A 21,306-nucleotide genomic window follows, 5' to 3' on the forward strand; every position below is an offset into this window, starting at 1 on the left:
GGAGTGAAGGAGTGATGGAGTGAGGAGTGATGGAGTGAGGAGTGAAGGAGTGATGGAGTGAGGAGTGATGGAGTGAGGAGTGATGGAGTGAAGGAATGATGGAGTGAGGAGTGAAGGAGTGATGGAGTGATGGAGTGAAGGAGTGAGGAGTGATGGAGTGAAGGAGTGAGGAGTCAAGGAGTGAGGAGTGATGGAGTGAGGAGTGAAGGAGTGATGGAGTGAGGAGTGATGGAGTGAGGAGTGAAGGAGTGATGGAGTGAGGAGTGATGGAGTGAGGAGTGATGGAGTGAAGGAGTGATTGAGTGAAGGAGAGAAGGGGTGAGGAGAGAGGAGTGAGGAGTGATGGAGTGAGGAGTGAAGGAGTGAGGAGTGATAGAGGTAGGAGTGATGGAGTGAAGGAGTGATGGAGTGAGGAGCGAAGGAGTGATGGAGTGAAGGAGCGATGCAGTGAAGGAGTGATGGAATGAAGGAGTGATGGAGTGAGGAGTGAAGGAGTGATGGAGTGATGGATGAGGGTGGATGACATGAAGAGTAAGAGAGGGAAGGAGGGAAAACAGAAAAAGGAAGGAATACAAGTAGAAAGACAGAAAGTAGAGAAAGAGAAGCAGGGATAGTGATACGGTTGCCATAGTAACACAAAGGCCCCCAAGAGCCTCTGTTGCTCAGTAACTGACATCACTGCACAGAGGAGGAGCCAGCCTCGATTCAAAAAGAGAGACACATTTAAAGAGACAGGAGCAAGGAGTTATATTTGACCTCTGACCTTTGTTCCAGAGAGGTTAACTGGAGGGCACGACCTCTGACCTATCATCACACCTGTTTACACATGTGTGACTGACTGACATGTGGCCACACCAGGAAATAACCAGAGCTAAACACCAGGAAGTAACCATATTCAACCAGAGCTAAGCACAAGGAAATTACCATATCCAACCAGAGCTAAACACCAGGAAGTAACCAGACCAGAGCTAAACACCAGGAATTAACCAGACCAGAGCTAAACACCAGGAAGTAACCATATCCAACCAGAGCTTTTTTTTTTTTTTTTTTTTTATACTTTATTTAAACATAGAACATTACATGAATGATGACATACTAAAACATAATCATAAATTATCTTACATTTTAAAGTAAATTCACACCTGCTTTGATATTCAAAACTGAAAAAATATTGCGGTGGTTTATATCACATTTCAAAAACAAACATACAACAGATATAAGATAAAAGAGAGAATGATAAGAGAATAAAATAAATAATAAAACAATTAAAAGTAAGATCATATAAACAAGTAAATCCATACTAATTAAATACAAGGGGTTTAGGATAGGTTAAATTTTGCGATAAATGTGTACAGTTTATTTGCATGGGGATTATTTATTTGTTTCAGACATTTTTGTAACAAGGAGAGTTCATTCTTAAGAGCAAGCCATGAGAGGGGGAGGGATTTTGCATACCGACACTTGTGTATATAATATTTTGTAATAATAATGAGATTATTCACTAAAAACTCATTTTTTCTATCTTTGAGGATTACTCCTATTCGAATATTTTGAAAGGACCAGAAGTTAATGTTTCTGGAGCTGGACGATATTAAGTTGTGGAGAGTTTTCCACAAATTTTGGACAGTCTCACATTCGTAAAACAGGTGCTCTGTCGTTTCCAGATTCATTTTACAAATATAACCGTTTTCTACAACAAATTTAAATCTTCTTTTCATAAATTCATTTGAGGGATAACTGTTGTTTATAGTTTTAAAATGAACTTCTTTACACTTTGGGGGAATTGGGAATTTTAAGTATTTTGTTCGAATCGTTGATATTTCAGATTTGTTACAATCTTTAATGGTGAGTGAGTTTTTTGTTTTACCTGGATATAAGGTGTTTACTAAGTACTGCCTTAAAAACTTATTGTTACATTTTTCGTTTACTAGGTCCAGATCAACTGTCTTCACGTTGTGTAAATTTGGAGTTAGTATGTTCAAAATATTATTCTATATCAATTGGATAAAGACTTTTGGGATATTTTGTGTGACTTTCCTATAGATCTCATTGGAGCAACTCACGCTATATTTAGCATTAAAATCATTCAGTTCAAGTATGTTTCCATTTCCATCCATTATACTGTATGTATAAGAGACCAAATTTGTTTTGTCATCCAGTCTTCCATAAACATAGACCTCCTCCGACTCAATATCACCCTATTGTTCCACAATGGGACATTATGGGGGCTGAAATTATGCTTGAACATCATTTTCCAATTTAACAGAACCTGTTGGTGAAATTTGGAAAGTTTTATGGGCAGTTTGGATATTTCAAAATCACATACTAATAGAAACTCAATACCGCCAACTTTGTTGAAAACAAGAGAAGGTAGCGAGAACCATATCTCATCATCATTCCTTAAGAAGGATCAAAGCCATTTGATCTTTAATATTCCATTCATAATTTCAAAGTCAATTGCTTTTACACCGCCATCCTCATAGTCCTTTATCTATCTCCATTTCTGATGTAGTGATGTTTATTTTTCCATATGAAATTAAAATTTGCTCTTGGTGGGATGGCTAAGGAGTGTGCTGGATAGATTAATCTGGATAATGATTCAACCTTGCTTAACATTGTTCTACCGAGCAGCGTTAAATCCCTTTGCAGCCAATTATTTAAGGTTTTTTTTGCATTTGTCAATAGTATTTTGAATATTCTTTTTTTCACTAATGTCTGCACATTTAGTTATCCAAATTCCTAGATATTTGATCTCATTTTTGACAGGCATATCATACAGTGAAGAATCAGAACAACTATGGATACTCATGAGTTCACATTTGTCCAGATTCAGGTGCAACCGGAGGCTTGAGAAAAAAGCTTTATTGTTTCTAAGGCCAGTGGAATTTGTTCTTTATTTTTTAGAAAGATGTCATCAGCAAGCTGATTTATAATTCATTTGTGGTTGTCCATGTGTAATCCTTTAATGTTTGAATTTATAACAGTTATAGCTAGTAATTCAGTGGCTACAATGAATAAAAGAGGTGAAATGCTGCAACCCTGCCTGATGCCTCTTTCTACCCTGAACCTGGAACATGTACCTTCTGAGAGGGAAACACAACTATTAATATCAGTGTGTAACATAGCAATCATGTCAAGAAATGCGTTACCAAACCCAAAGTGTTTAAATGTGTTAATAATAAAATCATGTTCGATTGAATCAAATGCTTTGTGGAAGTCCAGAAACAACATAAAACCATCGTCCTTAATTAGGTGATTATAATCAATAAGATCCAGAACCAAGCAGATATTATTATGGATCGACCTTCCTTTAAGAAATCCTGATTGTGTTGGGCTAATTATCTTAGAGATTCCTGTTTTTAATCTTGTTGCCAAGACTTTTGTAAAAATCTTGTAGTCCGTGTTTAAAAGTGTTATAGGTCTTAGGTTGCTTAGAATTTTCATATCTTTTCCGGGTTTTGGAATCAATTTTATTACCCCTTGTTTCATTGTTTCCATGAGCTCTTTTTGATGTATACATTCAATTAAAGCTTGGAACAATAGGAGTTTTATATCTTCCCAAAAATGTTTATAGAAATTTGTTGTTATTCCATCTGGCCCTGGTGAGCGGTCAGATGCCATGTTTTTAATAGCATAGTCAAATTCATCCATAGTTAAGTCTTCGTCACAATTTCTTTAAAGTTATCATCAATTACCGGAATCAGATTATTAATTTTGTCAAAGAAGGATGTGACATTTTGTTCTGAGTATGAGGATTTGTAAAGGTTACTGTAAAAATTAAAGACTTCCTTTGAAATGCGTTTAGGATCTGTGCATTCCTCTCCATTGATTATTATATTCTTGTCTGTGTTTTTCTAAATTGCAAAAATAGCTGTATTTTTTTCACCCTCTTCTATCCATCTGGCTCTGGACCTCACATAAGCACATTTGGCTTTATTCAACTACATCACATCCAGTTGGGACTGCAGGTTATTAATTCTTTCTTTTTCTTCCTCAGTCCAATCCAACTTGCTATATAGATTCATAAGTTCTTTAAACACATTTGTTTCTTCTTCTCTCCTTTGCTTGTTTAGTTTTTTATTAAATGCAATTGAGGATTTTCTAATGCTAAATTTTAGATATTCCCATTTGGATATCGGTGTGCTAATGGTGTTGTCATTTTTGATATCCAAAATTAGTGTTTTAATAGAGTTACAGTACTCCACATTCCTTAGCAACTAGGAATTAAATTTCCAATAATCTTTAAATTTATTATTTTGGTTTTTGTTTTTTAGTCTCAGATTAATAGTACAATAATCACTTAAAGGACAATTAGAGATTGTTGACTCAGTAACATATTGTGAAATTGAATTTGATACCAGCCAGTAATCAATACGTGATCTAATTTGACCATTAGGTTTGTGCCAGGTAAATTGTTTGACATCTTTGTTCAAGGTTCTCCAGATATCTATTAATTTGTTGTTGTTAGTGAAATTTTCCATGATTGGGTTTCTATATTTTCTTGAAAGTTTTGAAGTCCATCTATCCATCCATTCATCAGGGGTTACATCACCTCCAACTACCATATGATCAGTGGGAAATTTTACATTAAGTTCCCTTATAACTGTTGATATTTGATGCAACAAGTTCTTATTTTTTTGATCATTGTTGTACTCATAAATGTTAATCAGAATTATGAGAATGTTGTCAATATTCAAAACACAGGCAACCTAATGTCCATCTTTATCCGCCTTGTTACACAAAATCTTACCAGGACATCTATTGAAACAAATGGCAACTCCAGCCAAACGGTTTGTACCATGACTGAAGAGGATTTTATCTCCCCATTGTAGAGACCAAAACTTAACATCAGACTCATCAGAATGAGTTTCCTGGAGAAAGATGCAATTTGCTTGTTGCCCCTTCCAGAACAGAAAAACAGCTTTGCGCTTTACTGAGTCTTTAAGTCCCCTTGTATTAAATGAAAAGAAAGAAATGTCAGTTTTCAACTGGAATACCGAACACATGAACAAAGTTTATGAAAAGATTTAGGAGGTGGAGTAGAAAAGCCTTGAGGTAAAAGTCCCATTTTCCGAAATGTTCCGCTGTGTATCCAATTCACATTCAAATATCAGCCCATACCTGGAGTCTGCGCTTGCCTTCTATGAAACCAAATGGGCCCCTGAAGCCCGCAGCCTTGCCTTCCTTCCTAGCCTGGTCTATTTTTGGCCACATTGCCTGTCTGGACCTCCAGTCCTCTTGGGTCAGGTCTTCAGCAAAGCGGATCCCTTCTTCTTTACACACAGGAGAAGCTCTCGTTCGCCTCCAGATGTCATCTCTCACAGTACGTCAACAGAATGATGATTTGTCGATGCTTGTTCTCCGTCGCTCACCCCACTCTGTGGACAACGTCGACCTCTTCGTCCATCTTCGTCTTCAGGTCTGGTGCAATTCTACCCTGAAGCTCCACCACATCCGCTCTGTTTTCATTCACTTTCTCCTTTTTTCCTTTGATGCAAAGGCACCATCGTCTTTTGTATCTTTCTTAATTCAAAAAACGACCTTTAATGTCATCATTATCTTTTTTTGAGTGATTCAATCTGTTTTTCCAGGTGTTTTATTTTCGTTTTACACTCTTTCAGTTCCTCTGAGTTAAGCTGCACTGATTTAGCGATAGCAGCCAGCATGGTGCTGTGTTGTTGCATCTGTTTGCTAACTTCCACCATGCGGTCGTCAACATGTTTTCCAAGAGTGTCGATAGCTTTTAGTATGGTGTCAGTGGATGTGTTGGAGTCGTTTTCCTGAGATGTACCTTTCGCTTTCTTCTCCGTGTGTGATTTTTCTGGAGTATTTGCAGGGGTTGTTGACATTCTGTCCCGTTTGTTGCTGCTAGCGTTAGCTGTCTCCATCGGCGTTGAATAGTCGTGCTTGCTGTTCATACAGGTTGTAAACGGGAGGTTTTTCGCTGCCGAAGGTTTCGTACTGTTGTTTTTTTTTCATGTTCAGGCTGAATTTTTCTTTTTAACTGTTCAGGAAAGTGGATTATATGATTTCAAAAACTATTACATCAGGACTTTATTTAGGAGCTCAGACGGATGTGACTGCTCAGCTCGCCATCTTGCCAGAACTCCCCAGTTCTGTCCAACCAGAGCTAAACACCAGGAAGTAACCATATCCAAACAGAGCTAAACACCAGGAATTAACCAGACCCAACCAGAACTAAACACAAGGAAATAACCAGGCCAAACCAGAGCTAAACACCAGGAAATAGACCAGACCAGAGCTAAACACCAGGAAATAACCAGACCAGAGACCAGAAAAGATAATAATTATTGTGTGAAAGATGAAATAATATCCTCCTTTTGGACTTTGGGGGAAATCTGATTTCCATCAGAACTTTTGAAAACCTAAAGAACAAATGACAAACGTGTGAATGTTTATAAATAATGTGAAGGAAACTTCAATTGTCCTGACAGTCATCCAACAGTCTGGAGGTCTTTACTACTAAACTACAGCAGCACGTCGACTGACACCTGTCACTCAGACTGATCCAGAGTTTATTTCACACCAATTTACACCTGAATAAGAAGAGTCATGTGACCTGAATATGAACATCCTGTCTGAGGAGAGAGAGAGAGAGAGCGAGAGAGAGGCTGAACCAGGAAAAACTGACTCACATGATTTAAAAGGACACACATGGACACGTGAGAATAAACACGTTGAAGCTGACACTTTAATAAACAGCATTAAGAATTGTTTGACTGCTTGTAGCTTGTTGTAGTTGTTGTTGTTGATGTTGTTGTTGCTGTTGTTGTCTCTTTTCAGACTGTTCTTGTGTGTGTTTACTTAATTGTAGGATATAATCACTTGTATTTCCTGACGTTTTTGCTATCAACCAGGCACCGGAGTGAAGGATTAGCATTAGCATTAGCATTAGCATTAGCTCTGAACTCTGAGCAACACATCAGTTTCATTCTGTTGAAACTGTTAAACTGAATTGTCCCATCAAATAAACAAACTCAAAAACTGAGAGAAGAAAAACTATTGGAGTGACACAATGGACCAGTGGTTACATCACATTCTACACAAGTGCAGATTCGCTAAGCAGCGAGTCGCCAGTTCGATCCCCGACCGGATGGAGTCTTTGCTGCATGTCACTCTCAACGTCCTGTTTCTCTACACCGACGAATGAAGACGTAAAACACCCAGAAGAAACTTCACCAGCACCAAACACAACAACGACACCAACAACAACAACGACAGCGTTTTCCACACTGGGGCACTGCTCTCTTCTGTGGTTCAGGCGGACTAGCCACTATGCTAGCTCTGGGTTTAGTTGGCGGTGCTGGTCTTGATGATCCATCTCCAGACCCGGACTACACTGGTTCTCGACCAGTCAAGTGTAGGAGCCGGCCCTCATCACAGTGACGCTGAATTTCACCTGTACAAGGTGAGACCTGTTGCACCTGACTGATCACATGTTCACGTTCTGAGTCATGTGACCTCCATGAATGAAAACTACATGTGACTCTGTCTCCACATGTGCTGAACTCAGTGTCCTGCTAACAGTTAGCAACAAGCTGGAGCTAGCCTGAGCTACATGCTAATGTGACCATGCTAACCCAACACACACACACACACACACACACACACACATACACACACACGTGAAGAGAGAGAGACGGTAGTGAATGAAAACATGACGGCAGCAGTGAGCACACACACACATGGTTCATGAGGACACGTGTGGGTGTGTGTGTGTGTGTGTGTGTGTGCGTGTGTGTGTGTGTGTGTGTGTGTGTGTGTGTGTTGGCGGGTGCATGCAGGCGGTCTGCTCTTACCTTGGTGGTGACAATGCAGAGGCAGTCCATATCCACACACACACACACTCACACACACTCACACACACTCATTTCCACACACACACTCACACACTCATGCTCGATCTCTCTCTCTCTCTCTCTGTGTCACCCTCCCCCCCCTCTCTCTCTCTCTCCTCGTTCGTTAATCTGTCTATCCTCCCTCGCTCGCCCGCTCTCTCGCCTCTTCTATCCCTCCGTCTGTCAGCATCGAGCGAGAGAGAGAGAGAGACAGAGAGAGAGAGAGAGGGGCGAGCGAGCAGTGCAGAGGAAAGCGAGACAGATGAAGAAGAAGACTGGTGTTTTGTTGGAGGGGGGAGGGGTGAAAACCTCCTTGAGTCACTCGCTGGTTGATGACAAAAAGACAGAGAGAGGTCGAGAGACATAGAGAGAGACTGAGGGAGACAGAGAGAGAGGGCAGGAGGAGGAGGTGGGGGTTGGGTTCCTGTTGCCATGGTGTTATGCAGCTGTTGCCCCGGTAATGCTGCTGCAGCTGTTGCTAGGTAACAGCGATGGGTGTTGCTATGTGGATGAGAGACAGAGACAGAAGGAGAGAGAGAGAAAGAGAGAGAGAGGGTGTGTGTGTTTGTACCTGTCCAGGTGTGTGTGGTCGGCTTGTCGTCGTCTGGTTCTCACACACTGTCAGCTCGTAGAACTCCTGGATGTCTGCACACACACACACACACACACACACACACACACACACACACACACACACACACACAATCAGCTGATCAGGGAACAGGTGAGCTGACAGTAATCAGTGGATAAACGTGATTGATTGGAGAGGTTTGTGTGTTGAGCTCTCAGGGCCACCGCACTGTGTCACTGTGGTAACCATCATGTTGCCATAGTGACACGCTGACTCTATCACTGCGAACTTCAACATCACGTCTGTTCTCACCTTCAACCTGTGAACCTGCTGACATGGACCAATCACTGCCCTGAAGGCTCTGTGATGTCACTGTGATGTCACCATTAAGACAAGATTAACATTTCGACTGAGGAGGGAACCTGTCACTGCCCTGTGTGTGTGTGTGTGTGTGTGTGTGTGTGTGTGTGTGTGTGTGTGTGTGTGTGTGTGTGTCTGTCTGTCTGGTGTGTATGTGTGTGTGTGTGTGTCTGTCTGTCTGTCTGTCTGTCTGTCTGTCTGTGTGTGAGTGTGTGTGTGTGTGTGTGTGTGTGTGTGTGTGTGTGTGTGTGTGTTACCCAGCAGAGCCTGGAACAGGTCACTCTGGAAGATGTTGAGCAGTTTCTCTGCGCGACCTTTGACCCCTTCAGCAGCTCCGGCCTGACAGGCCTCCATCACCTGCAGAGCACGCTCAGTATCTGAGGAGAACAAGGACACTCTACTGACTCTATTGACTCTACAGACTGTTTACTCTACAGACTGTTTACTCTACTGACTCTACTGACTCTGTTGATTCTACTGACTCTGTTGACTCTACAGACTGTTTACTCTACTGACCCTGTTGACTCTACAGACTGTTTACTCTACTGACTGTTTACTCTACTGACTCTGTTGACTCTACAGACTGTTTACTCTACTGACTGTTTACTCTACTGACTCTGTTGACTCTACAGACTGTTTACTCTACTGACTCTACTGACTCTACAGACTGTTTACTCTACTGACTCTACTGACTCTGTTGATTCTACTGACTCTGTTGACTTTACTGACTGTTTACTCTACTGACTCTGTTGACTCTACAGACTGTTTACTCTACTGACTCTGTTGACTCTACAGACTGTTGACTCTACTGACTCTACTGTCTGAGTCAACAGAGTCACTCTGTTGACTCTACAGACTGTTTACTCTACTGACTGTTTACTCTACTGACTCTGTTGACTCTACAGACTGTTTACTCTACTGACTCTACTGACTCTACTGATTCTACTGACTCTACTGAATCTGTTGACTCTACTGAATCTACTGACTCTACTGACTCGGTTGACTCTACTGACTCTACTGACTCTGTTGACTCTACTGACTCTGTTGACTCTACTAACTCTGTTGACTCTACTGACTTTGTTGACTATACTGACTCTGTTGACTCTACAGACTGTTTACTCTACTGACTCTACTGACTCTACTGATTCTACTGACTCTACTGAATCTGTTGACTCTACTGAATCTACTGACTCTACTGACTCGGTTGACTCTACTGACTCTACTGACTCTGTTGACTCTACTGACTCTGTTGACTCTACTGACTCTACTGAATCCACTGACTCTGTTGACTCTACTGTTCACTCTACTGACTCTGTCGACTCTGTTGACTCTACTGAATCTACTGATTCTACTGACTCTGTTGACTCTACTGAATCTACTAAACTCTACTAACTCTACTAAATCTACTGAATCTACTGAACTCTACTGTCTCCACTGAATCTACTGACTCTTCTGGACTCTACTGACTCTACTGAACTCTACTGACTCTACTTAACTTTACTGACTCTACTGAACTCTACTGCACTCTACTTAACTCTACTGAATCTACTGAACTCTACTGAAATCTTCTGAACTCTACTGAGTCTACTGATTCTACTGACTCTTCTGGACTTTACTGACTCTACTGGACTCTACTGGACTCTACTGAACACTACTGGACTCTACTGAACTCTACTGGGCTCTACTGGACTCTATTGAACTCTACTGGGCTCTACTGAACTCTACTGAACTCTATTGGACTCTATTGAACTCTACTGAACTCTACTTGACTGTATCATGGCTGAATGTATCCATCAGAGAACGTTACGTCTTTATGAAATATTTGGGTCTAGAAACCTGGTTCCTTCTCTCAGAGCTAACTGCTAACATGCTAACAGTGTTGATTTATGCATAAATCAACACTGTTAGCATGTTAGTATGATGATCATGTGATTATGGTCATTATGACGAGCTGCTGACGTTTATTGTTGTTTTTGTTATTATTATTAATATTATGATCATTAATTATTAATAATAATATTATTATTATCATTATTATGATGAGGTGTTGATGTTTTGGTTCACACAACTTCTTCCTGCTGTGACCTGTTGAACATGAACATGTGAACTGTCTGTTTCTGTCACTTCTTCTTCTTCTTCTGTGGTGTCAGAACAACGACAGTCCAGGAAGGGATGACAGTACATCTACTCTCTGCCCTCAAGTTCAGCAACAACGTGTTTCATAAACGACGTGAACGACCAACAAACACCACAGAATAAGAACAGTTCCGTTCATCATGTGAGCAGCCTTGACCCAAAGAGTCAGTGTTAAAATCACTGTATCACATAGTCATCAATAGTGATCAGTAGTGATCAGTAGTATTAATAACAGCACAGTAGAGTCTGGGTCACATGACACAGCCCGAGGAACAGTGACATCACTCTGAGGTGAAACCAGTGAAGAAGAAGAGATATGTGACTCTATGATAACTCAGCAACAGGTCAAAGGTCAGAAAGAAGACTGAAGAGACGAGACAAACTAAACAAAGCATACATATACACACACACACAAACACACACACACACACACACAGTAAGAAACAGTGAAACAGTTGAAAACAGTATCTCACCTTCTCTCTTCAGCGGCATGTCGTCTCTCTCTGATCCACACAAATCCTCTTTAGGGATTTTACAAACACTCAGGGCATTGTGGGTAATGCAGTCCTAATCTCACCACTACCATCAATCCACACAGATTATACACACACACTGAAGCCCCGCCCCCTCCAGGCTTCAGACCACATGACAGGACACACAAACACACACACACACACACACACAACATTTTAATTAAAATCCTCAAAAACAAACCAATCTAATTAATAATTAAACCTTCAGTCATTAAATGTGAGAATGTAAAATAATATTATATAATATATAATATATTATAATGAAGATTTAATCTGAGTCTGAGGGGAAACATAAAGGTTAAATAAAGATACAGTAGAGGACAATTTAATAATTAATAACATGATTAAAGAAAAATTATTAGAACAAAAAACAGGAAAATAAACCAAATACAGAACAAGGTCCTCAGAAATAATTAAGATCATATTTTTAATTAGGATCAACATGTTAGAAATATTTGACAAACACCTGTAGATTGAAAACTTGTGGATCAGATCATTTCCTAGTCAATATTATGGAGAACTGTCAATATTAAACCAATAGAGGACAATTGATGATCATTGATGATCATTGACAGGACAACAGCAGGTGTACAGCAGCCCCCTGTGGGGAAAAGCTCAAAGCGTTCAACGCAAAGGAGGAAGGAGACAGAACTTTGTGATATCAGGTGAAACATGTTGCATTGTGGGTTTGGGACTTTTAATTTGACATGATTTACTCCCTTCCTGTTTGTAAACAGAGTGATAATGTAACAATCTGATGAAGGATGTGGATCATTGAGAAGGTGTGTGTGTGTGTGTGTGTGTGTGTGTGTGTGTGTGTGTGTGTGTGTGTGTATATTTGTGTACATATCTATGTAATATTATTTATTTATTATTTTGTTTTTTGTTGCGTGTAATTTTTCTTTTTTCACACGTAAGTTTAAAATTTACTTTAGTGAAATAAAGAGTTGAAAAATCAAAAATCTCTCTCTCTCTCTCTCTGACAGTGAAGAGGACCAGTGGAGGACAGACAGAAGGACAGACAGGTGGACAGACAGGACAGACAGTGAAGAGGACCAGTGGAGGACAGACAGAAGGACAGACAGGTGGACAGACAGGACAGACAGTGAAGAGGACCAGTGGAGGACAGACTGGTGACTGTGGTTCAGGATTTGGGACCTCTGATGGTTCCTCCTGCACCGTCTCAGGTCTCTCCAGGTCAGACTCTGGAGTTTACTGGTGTGGGACCAGTTCAGGAGAGAGGAGCCTCCAGGTCAACATCAGTGTGACACATCCACCAGGTGAGTGGTTCAACCTTCAGGTCTGTACATGACCCTGTCTGTTGGTGTAACTCTGTCTGTATATGACTCTGGTCTCTGTGGTTCAGGTCATGTGATCCTGGAGATTCCTGCACTTCCTGTGATGACAGGAAGTGATGTCACTCAGCGTTGTAGAGCCAGAGATAAGAACAGACGAGAGGCTTATTTCTCCAGGGATGGTGTCCACCTTAGATCTGACCCTGATGGAGAATATAAGATCAGTGGAGTCCAACAGTCTCATGAAGGTTTCTACTGGTGTTCTACTGATGCGTTTGGAGAGTCTCCTCAGAGCTGGCTGAGGGTCAGAGGTCAGGATGCTGACATCACTTCCTGTTTATAGACAGTTTAAAGATATGAACTAACCTGCTGACCTGATGATAAACTGATCACTGACCTGAGCCTGGTTCTACTTCTTCTCCATAGATCCTCCTCCTTCATCTCCTCCTCTTCCTTCATCTCCTCCTCCTCCTTCCTTAGTGGTCAGACTCTTGTGCCACCTGCTGGTCTTCTGTCCGTACTGCATCTGTACTGGTCTGATTCTGTCCATCTACTGCAGCAGGAAGACAGGAAACAAAGCGGCCGTCTCCATGGAGATGACCCAGCCTGTTGGAGGAGGTCAGGGGTTGGATGAGGACTATGATGACATCACTGCTGATGTCACCACTGAGCATGAGTTCTGAGCAGCAGAGTGTAGTTGTGTAATAACGGGTGAGAGTGATGATGAAGTGGATCAGGTCTCTGACTCTGAACCTCCATCTCTCTGATGATCACATCTGTTAGAGCTTTCACTGTCACGTCCTCTAAACTCCTTGTTGTCACTGCTTCACACTGTGTGTTGGACTCCATCAGAGCTGCAGCCTCTTTTCTTCTTGTCCTCGTCATGGTTCAGTCCCTCTGAGGACAGCTGACTGATATCAGTGTCCCCTCTGTGTCCTTCTGCTCTCATGTCTCAATAAAGAATCTGCTCATCATTTTACACTGTCCCACTTTGTATTGAGTCCTTCACTGACTGAAGCCTTGGGCCTGAGCAGCAGCTGGAGACTGTGAACACTACTACTTCTTTAATCAGTACATTTAATATTTGTGACAACATGGGGAGGAAAATGTTTCTGATGAACTTGTAAAGTTTGTGTAAATAAGACAACAAACTGTGAGTAAGTTAAGATGAAGTTATTTAAAACTGTGGCCATCTTAAATGAACATGATCATGATCAGTGATATCTGATCACTCTGAGGAGAAGAAATAACCTGCCATTTGTTTTGCCCTGAGTTATTACTATCAGACTTACAGCTGAGTACGAACTGCTGGATTAGAAACTCAGATATTAGATTGTTCTTAAACGCATCCACCAACACTGAAGCTTCCTGTTGGTGCAGCCTGTGGAGATGAGCAGCAGACAGGGAGTTGGTGTTGCCTGCGAAGTTTAAAAGAGGGCAAAGTAGTCCAATATTGATGAGGCAGGCGGACGACTTCCCGCCCTTAGTGAAGCTGAAAGTGGCTGAAAATCATCGTCTGAGTTGGGACTTTGTTCAGAACACTCTCGCTGTGCGTGTTAGCGCCGGAGCTGTTTTCATTTTAACGATAAACTGTTTATTTCTCAGCCGTGATCGTGTTTCCAGTCAGGCACCGCTCAGGACGCCTCTCTACCCCAGACATTCTCCCGCCTCCCTGATCTGCGACCAATCAGACGACCGCTCGGGTCTGATCGGTCGAAACACAAGAGAGGCGGAAGCTCAGCTCGGCACGCGATTGGTTGGCTCGACGGTCGCTCACGCTGCCCCGTGGCTGGAGTATAAAACCGCGGGCTGGGGTCGAGGAGCTAACAGTTAGCAGTTAGCCGCATCTAAACTCCACCGTGTTAGTTGAAGTCATGACTCATCACCCTGCACATACACTCACACACATACTGACACGCGTATTCACACGCACGAACAGTTCGGCGGGGGCTTGTTTTGACGCGCGGAGCGGGTTTTCGCGCGTTTTGGTAGTTGTTTTTCTTTAGGGGGCGTGTGTGTGTGTGAGTTAGCTTCGTGCTAGCTGCTTCCTGCATGTTAGCCGGAGCTAGCTGGAGAAGCTAACTGTTTACCTGTTTGTTTCTTATGGCTGGTTTGAATTATTCATGACGGAGCTCCGGCATTGGTGGAGTCAGCGGCAGGGGCGGGGTTAGAGCGGGATTTTAGGGTAAAGCGGGGAGGGGGAGTGAGCCATACACACGGATAGACACAGGTCTATTTGTGTCACACACACTTTGAGTGACAGTGTGTGATAATATTGGAAACAGAGAGGTGGGGGTCTGAGCACGACAACAAGTGGACTGGAGCTGGATCCTGCAGGACGGTGAGTAGGACTTCACTCTGATCGATTGCCAATAGATAATAATTATTGATATGTGAGCTGGTGCGGGTTCCTGTCTGACTTCTGCTGCTGCCTTGACAATGAGGAGCTCAGATCCCTGGACGTTCACCTGTGACCCCCCCCCTCACATCTCCCACCTGTCACATGAGCAGTCAGCTGTTTTATCTGATCTGATCAATCTGATTTATCGATTATCTGATCAATAAGAGACAGGAGCAAAGCTTTAAGGACAGACTGTGTCCTCTGATGTGTTCTCAGATCTGTCCTGTGTGTTTAATATTGACTCAGCAGAGTTCACACTGTACCTACAGGGGTTAACAATATATTATATTATATTGTACTATATTACATTATATTATATTGTATTATATTATACTGCATTACATTACATTATACTAGATTATATTATACTGCATTACATCATATTATACTATATGTGTATTTGTGGGGGTTTGGTCCAGCTCCTGTCCCAGCAGCTGCGTTACAGAGAGAATCCCTGAGTCCACGTCTCCTCAGACTGAAGCTCACTGTCCTCATGTCAAGAATCAGAGAAAATAATCAGCTCATTAATTATCATGACAGTGATCGTTAGTTTAAACAGACTCTGATTTCACTGGTTTCACATGGAACACTGACCTGTTCAGAAAGGTGTTAGCAGGTTAGCCGCTAGCACAGGTCTGTAAACAGGTAGATGTTGGAGGAACTTGTGTGTAAAGTCTCATATGATCAGTGCTGATCATTTTATTATTGATTATTTTATGAATTGATGAATATTTAAATGTTCAGCTGAGACCATTCATCAGTTGTTAATTATTTTTCCTTTTATCTCTGCATGTCTTCTCTCTGAGGTGTGATGTGATTGACTCCAGCTCCTGTCATTCAAACTAACCCCTCTTCTCTCTTTCTGTAGGTTGTTGTGATTGACTGACCTGTCCACAGGTGCAAGTATGATCAGGATGTCATTGGACAAAGAGACTGTCCTCCCTCACGAGGCGCCCTTAAAAACCAGCCCCACCTTCCCTGCCACCGTCAGCCTATCAGAGCAGCCGCAGCTGGCTAAGACACGCCCCCTCTGTCCTAAAAATGGCCTCCAGCCTCCCGGCAACAGCCAGCCCCCCCTCACCACCCCCCCTCCCCCTGCTCAGCGAATCGGAAAGAGGCGTTACTCCATGGGCGTTGGCTTCAAGGGGCTGGCCAAGCGCCGTCGCCGTGCCAACAGTGACAGCCAATCAGAGCCTGTGCTGCCGAGTCACTTCCTGTTGGGCGGGAACATCTTCGACCCTCTGAACCTAAACTCTCTATTGGATGAGGAAGTGAACAGGTAAGACTCGTTTGTTTATGTTAGTGTCTTTTAATTTCTAAACATTAAACTCCTCCCCTTTCCTCCTCAGAACGACCAATCAGGAGACACCACAGTGCTCGCCCCTGCCGTCCAGGGGCGGAGACCCAGTAGAGATCCTGGTCCCCCGTGACATCACCGACCCCTTGAACCTGAAGGGAGGCGCAGGGGACAGGGAGGGGGGAGGCACAGTCCTGCTGTCCCCCCTGAAGTCCAGGAGGAGACACAGGAACAGACACCATGGTGGAGGAGGAGGGGGAGGTGGGGGAGGTGAAGGAGAGAGCGAGGTGATGCCAGCTCGACTGTTTCCCTCCACAGCTGGACTGACAGGTGAGACCACAACACCTGGATCTTTACTGACATCTAGTGGACGCTTCAGGGACACACAGCTGTAAACAGTGTCCAGAGAGTGATTCAGGTCCAATCAGCTGATAGCGCCATGATCAGACCTGAATCATCAATATTATCAATGCATGATGTTAGCTCGTGGGCAGTGTGTCTGTTAGTAACAGTCTTTGGCGCGTTAATAACAGTTAATAACATGTTAGTTACAGTTAGTAATGTGGTAATAGCCTGTGTGTTGTGTTTGCAGTTCCTCTGTTGACCAGAGAGGGCGGTGTTTCTGTTAATTACATGTTAATAACAGTTTTAATGTGTTAATGACGTGTTAATAACCTGTATGTTGTGTTTGCAGTTCCTCTGTTGACCAGAGAGGGCGGTGTTTCTGTTAATTACATGTTAATAACAGTTTTAATGTGTTAATAACGTGTTAATGACGTGTTAATAACCTGTATGTTGTGTTTGCAGTTCCTCTGTTGACCAGAGAGGGCTCTGTTTCTGCGTCTCCTCTTCCCTGTGAACTCAACACAGCCATCACCTGTCGAGATGATGTAGCCCCACCCCCCATACTCCCCAGGAGGCACACCCACCCTCTGCCGGGCCACGCCCACAAACCCGGTAGCCAGGGTGACGGTCGTCAACGCAGACGGCGACGCACCACCTCGACACGGTTGGCAGATGTTGCTGCAAACTTTGTCACTGTGACAACCACGGCACCGACAACCAAATTCCAGACGCCGCTGGTGGGAGGGGCTAAAGCTGGCAGGTGAGTGTTACACCAGAAGTTCAAACGCTGTGATGTGATTGGGGGCCCGGTCACATGACCTCTGTTCTGCATCCTGTAGGTGTGGAGGACCTCAGTCTGGCTCCAGTCAGCCACCAGAGAAGAAGAAGGACAAACACCGCTACCAGTACGGCAACCACAGCCGTTACTATGGCTATCATGGTTTCTATGGTGATGGGTGGGAGGGGCGGGTGGGTGCGGAGGATGATCTGCGGCTCCGCCTCCTGGAAGCGGATTGGTTCAGAGACAAGAGGGTGCTGGACGTGGGATGTGGCGCTGGTCACATGACACTGAGTGTTGCCCGGATGTTTGAACCCGCCCACATCCTGGGGGTGGAGCTAGACAGACGATTGGTCCATGCCGCCAAGCAGAACATCAGGCACTTCCTGTCACATGACCTGGTGGTGGAGGAGAGGAAGAGGAGGACAACAGTCCCCTCCTCTTCTCCTATAAGGAAAGGAGAGGAGGAGGTGAAGAGGGAGGAGGAGGAGGAGTGATGGAGCGAGTTCCAACAGGCTCTGTCCCTCCTCTCCTTCCCCTCGTCATTCAGGCTGACTGCTCCTCCTCTGCTCCTCCCTCCCCCCTCCTCCACCTCCTCCTCCAGGTTCCCCAACAATATCACCTTCGTCCAGGTGAGTATCAGTCCGACACAGTCCAGGTGAAATTATTTACATTATTGATATAATGATATTATTATATCATTACTCTGCTGACATCACAGCTGTGACTCCTCCCACAGGGCGACTACGTGTCAGAGCGGGAGGCGTGGCCTGGGCAGGGTCAGTATGATGTCATCATGTGTCTGGGCGTGACCAAATGGGTGCAGCTGCAGGCAGGTGACGGGGGCGTGGTCAGACTGTTCAAACGAGCCTATCAGAGCCTGTCACCGGGCGGGTTATTCATCCTGGAGCCGCAGCTGTGGAGCAGCTACAGCCACAGCAAGAGGGCCTCGGTAACACACACACACACACACACACACACACACACACACACACACACACACCTGATTTAAAGGGATATCCTGCTACATTTGTGTTTCCTAGGAGACGACATATCGTAACTACAGGAGTGTGAGGATGAGACCTGAACTGTTCACCTCCTACCTGACTGACAGTGTGGGCTTCACCTGCTACAGACTACACACACACACAGGTACATACACACACACACACACACACACACACACACAGGTACACGTGCGCGCACACACACACAGGTACATACACAAACACACATACACTCACACACATGTACACACACACGGGTACATACACACACACAGGTACACACACACACACACACAGGTACATACACACACACACACACACACAGGTACACGTGCGCGCACACACACACACACACAGGTACATACACACACACATACACTCACACACAGGTACACACACACACACACAGGTACACACACACACACACACACACACACAGATGTACACATTAGTGACTGAGTTGTGTATTTGTTTCCAGGCAACCAGCGGCCCATCTACCTGTTTCACAAAGGCCCCGCCCAGAGGAAGTGATGTCACTGGGACAGGATGTGACACGTTTTTCTCTGGAGGTAGTGCAGCCTGACTGTCACCCTCTCGTTTCCATGGCAACGGCCTTAAACAGATGGCATGGAGGGCGCTGATTGATTGAAGCTGGATGTCGCTCCTTTAAATGTTTGATTGTGAGCTCGCTGCTGATTGGCTGAAGAGTTGAGCCTGTTTGATGACTGGTCGGTGACATCACGTCACACAGGAGAATATTATTGGACAGCAGAGTTTCTGTGGAGGTGATTGGTTCACACAGCCTCATCAAGCCACAGCAAAGTGCCTGACCTCTGGTCCTGGACACTGATTGGACGCTAGCAGGAAGTGACTCGTCTTTACAGGTCTTTTCAAAATATGAGTTCATTGTTTCACTCGTTTCTTTTTTTTTTTTTTAATGCAAAATAAAGAGAGTTTATCTGCTGATTTACTGATTCTTCTGTTGGAGTTTAGATTAAAGCTGCAGCAACAAAAACAAAGATCATTGATTATCAGACTAATATTCTGTTAAAGATTTAATGATAGATTTTCACACAGGTTCTGTTCACTTCAGACAAGATTTAAGGACTTTCCTTCATCGATTATTAACTTCAGTCACTGTGTTTTACCACAATAAAAGCTTTTTTAAAACTAATAATATACTCACCACAAAATCCAGATAAATCTGGTAATTAGCAAAAAAGAAAATGTAATTTAAATGATGATAAAACTTTTAACTTGACTTTTAAGTTTATTCACAAACCGAAGGAACAGAAAACGCTGTTAACACACTGAATAATAATGATAATCATAATAATAATCATAATAATCATTATATTAATGATAATAATGACGATAACAGTAATAATATCATTAATTATAGTAAACCTGTCACACCGATGACAACTACATGTTTTATATGAGTTAAGTTTATTAGTTACAAATCAGATAATTTATTAATAATTGATTGTTCTCAACAGTACAAGGGGCGTGGCCTCTGTTAAAGACCCAGCTCTAGCTCCGCCTCATCTCCATGGTTGTGGGCGTGGTCTGGCAGGTTGTACATCAGTCCTTCTTCCCGCTCCTTGCTTTCTTCAGACAGTTGGGGAAACTCGGCATCGACCTCTGCTCCTCTGGCCACGCCCTCTACTTTGGAGGCCCCGCCCACAGTCGGAACAGCCCCACCCTCTTCCGTTGTCAGGCCGGGCTCTGGTTTGAGTCCGGCTCAGGAGGGGATGGAAGGTCAGCAGCAGAGCCTGGGAGCGGGGCGGGGGGTCAGATAAAAGGGGGAGGGGTTACAGGAGAGGGAGGAGAATGTGTCAAATCCTAGGACACTGACCTAAAGCACTCTGGGAAATGTAGTCCTGAGTGTCCACTGTCTGTAGCTTGTTATTTTCTCGTAAATGTTGATCAGTGTCAGTTTGAAATGACATGATGTCGTGACGTGTTGTGATGTCATGATGATGTCACCCTGTGTTTGCTCTCTCTCTCCACGCTGTCGTTTCCGGTGTCTCTCTCTCTGTCTCGCACGCCCACCCTCTCTCCCAGTGAAACCAGTTCACTGAGCCACAGACTGGTGCTGCTGTTACTGGGAGACTGGAGGAGCTCCGAGCTCTGACACACACACACACACACACACACACACACACACACACACACACACACTCACACACTCACACACTCAGTACCGTGACATGAACTGAAATCATCAGATTGATCTGGTTTGATTGACAGCTCACCTCCTGGGATGAGTCCGCCTCCTCCACAGCCTGCAGGATATGACATCACACAGAACCAGTATTTATCAATTATCATGTGAGGAGCTGCTGTTACACCAGTTTGAATTATTCATTCTTAATACAATACCCATGAGCCTCAGCTGCTGTGAGGCTGATCAGAGGTGTGTTAGTGTGTGTGTTACTGTGTGGGTGTGTTACAGTGTGGGTGTGTTCCAGTGTGTGTCACAGTGTGTGTGTGTGTGTGTGTTACAGTGTGCGTGTGTTACCGTGTATGTGTGTGTTACAGTGTGCGTGTGTGTAACTGTGTGTGTGTGTGTGTGTTACAGTGTGTGTGTGTGTTACTGTGTGTTACTGTGTTACTGTATGTGTGTGTGTGTTACCGTGTTTGTGTGTGTGTGTGTGTTATGGTGTGTGTGTGTGTGTTACTGTGTTACAGTGTGCGTGTGTGTAACTGTGTGTGTGTGTG

The 21,306-nt window shown here is 43.6% G+C and overlaps 2 protein-coding genes across 2 annotated transcripts in view; one reads left to right on the plus strand and one right to left on the minus strand.

The window, feature by feature from the left end:
* LOC111240083 (disks large homolog 4-like) overlaps window positions 1-11,418 on the minus strand; it is a gene marked incomplete at its 3' end in the record, with an annotated part of 25,614 nt that extends 14,196 nt beyond the window's left edge. The window contains exons 1-3 of the mRNA XM_022770060.1: window positions 11,400-11,418; window positions 9,048-9,167; window positions 8,431-8,504 (exon numbers count right to left, since the gene is read on the minus strand). Coding sequence (XP_022625781.1) covers window positions 8,431-8,504; window positions 9,048-9,167; window positions 11,400-11,418 — 213 coding nt within the window. The remainder of the gene's footprint in view (window positions 1-8,430; window positions 8,505-9,047; window positions 9,168-11,399) is intronic.
* A 4,651-nt stretch (window positions 11,419-16,069) lies between these two features.
* Window positions 16,070-19,526, plus strand: LOC111240082 (7SK snRNA methylphosphate capping enzyme-like). The gene is made up of 8 exons (XM_022770059.1): window positions 16,070-16,434; window positions 16,505-16,782; window positions 17,260-17,557; window positions 17,637-17,954; window positions 18,126-18,207; window positions 18,315-18,527; window positions 18,619-18,727; window positions 19,061-19,526. Exons 1-8 carry the CDS (start codon window positions 16,070-16,072, stop codon window positions 19,111-19,113), a joined length of 1,716 nt encoding a protein of 571 aa, XP_022625780.1. The 3' UTR covers window positions 19,114-19,526.
* Window positions 19,527-21,306: the final 1,780 nt, after the last annotated feature.

Source organism: Seriola dumerili, unplaced genomic scaffold (assembly GCF_002260705.1).
Source record: "Seriola dumerili isolate Sdu_G_001 unplaced genomic scaffold, Sdu_1.0 BDQW01010526.1, whole genome shotgun sequence".
Taxonomy (NCBI): domain Eukaryota; kingdom Metazoa; phylum Chordata; class Actinopteri; order Carangiformes; family Carangidae; genus Seriola; species Seriola dumerili.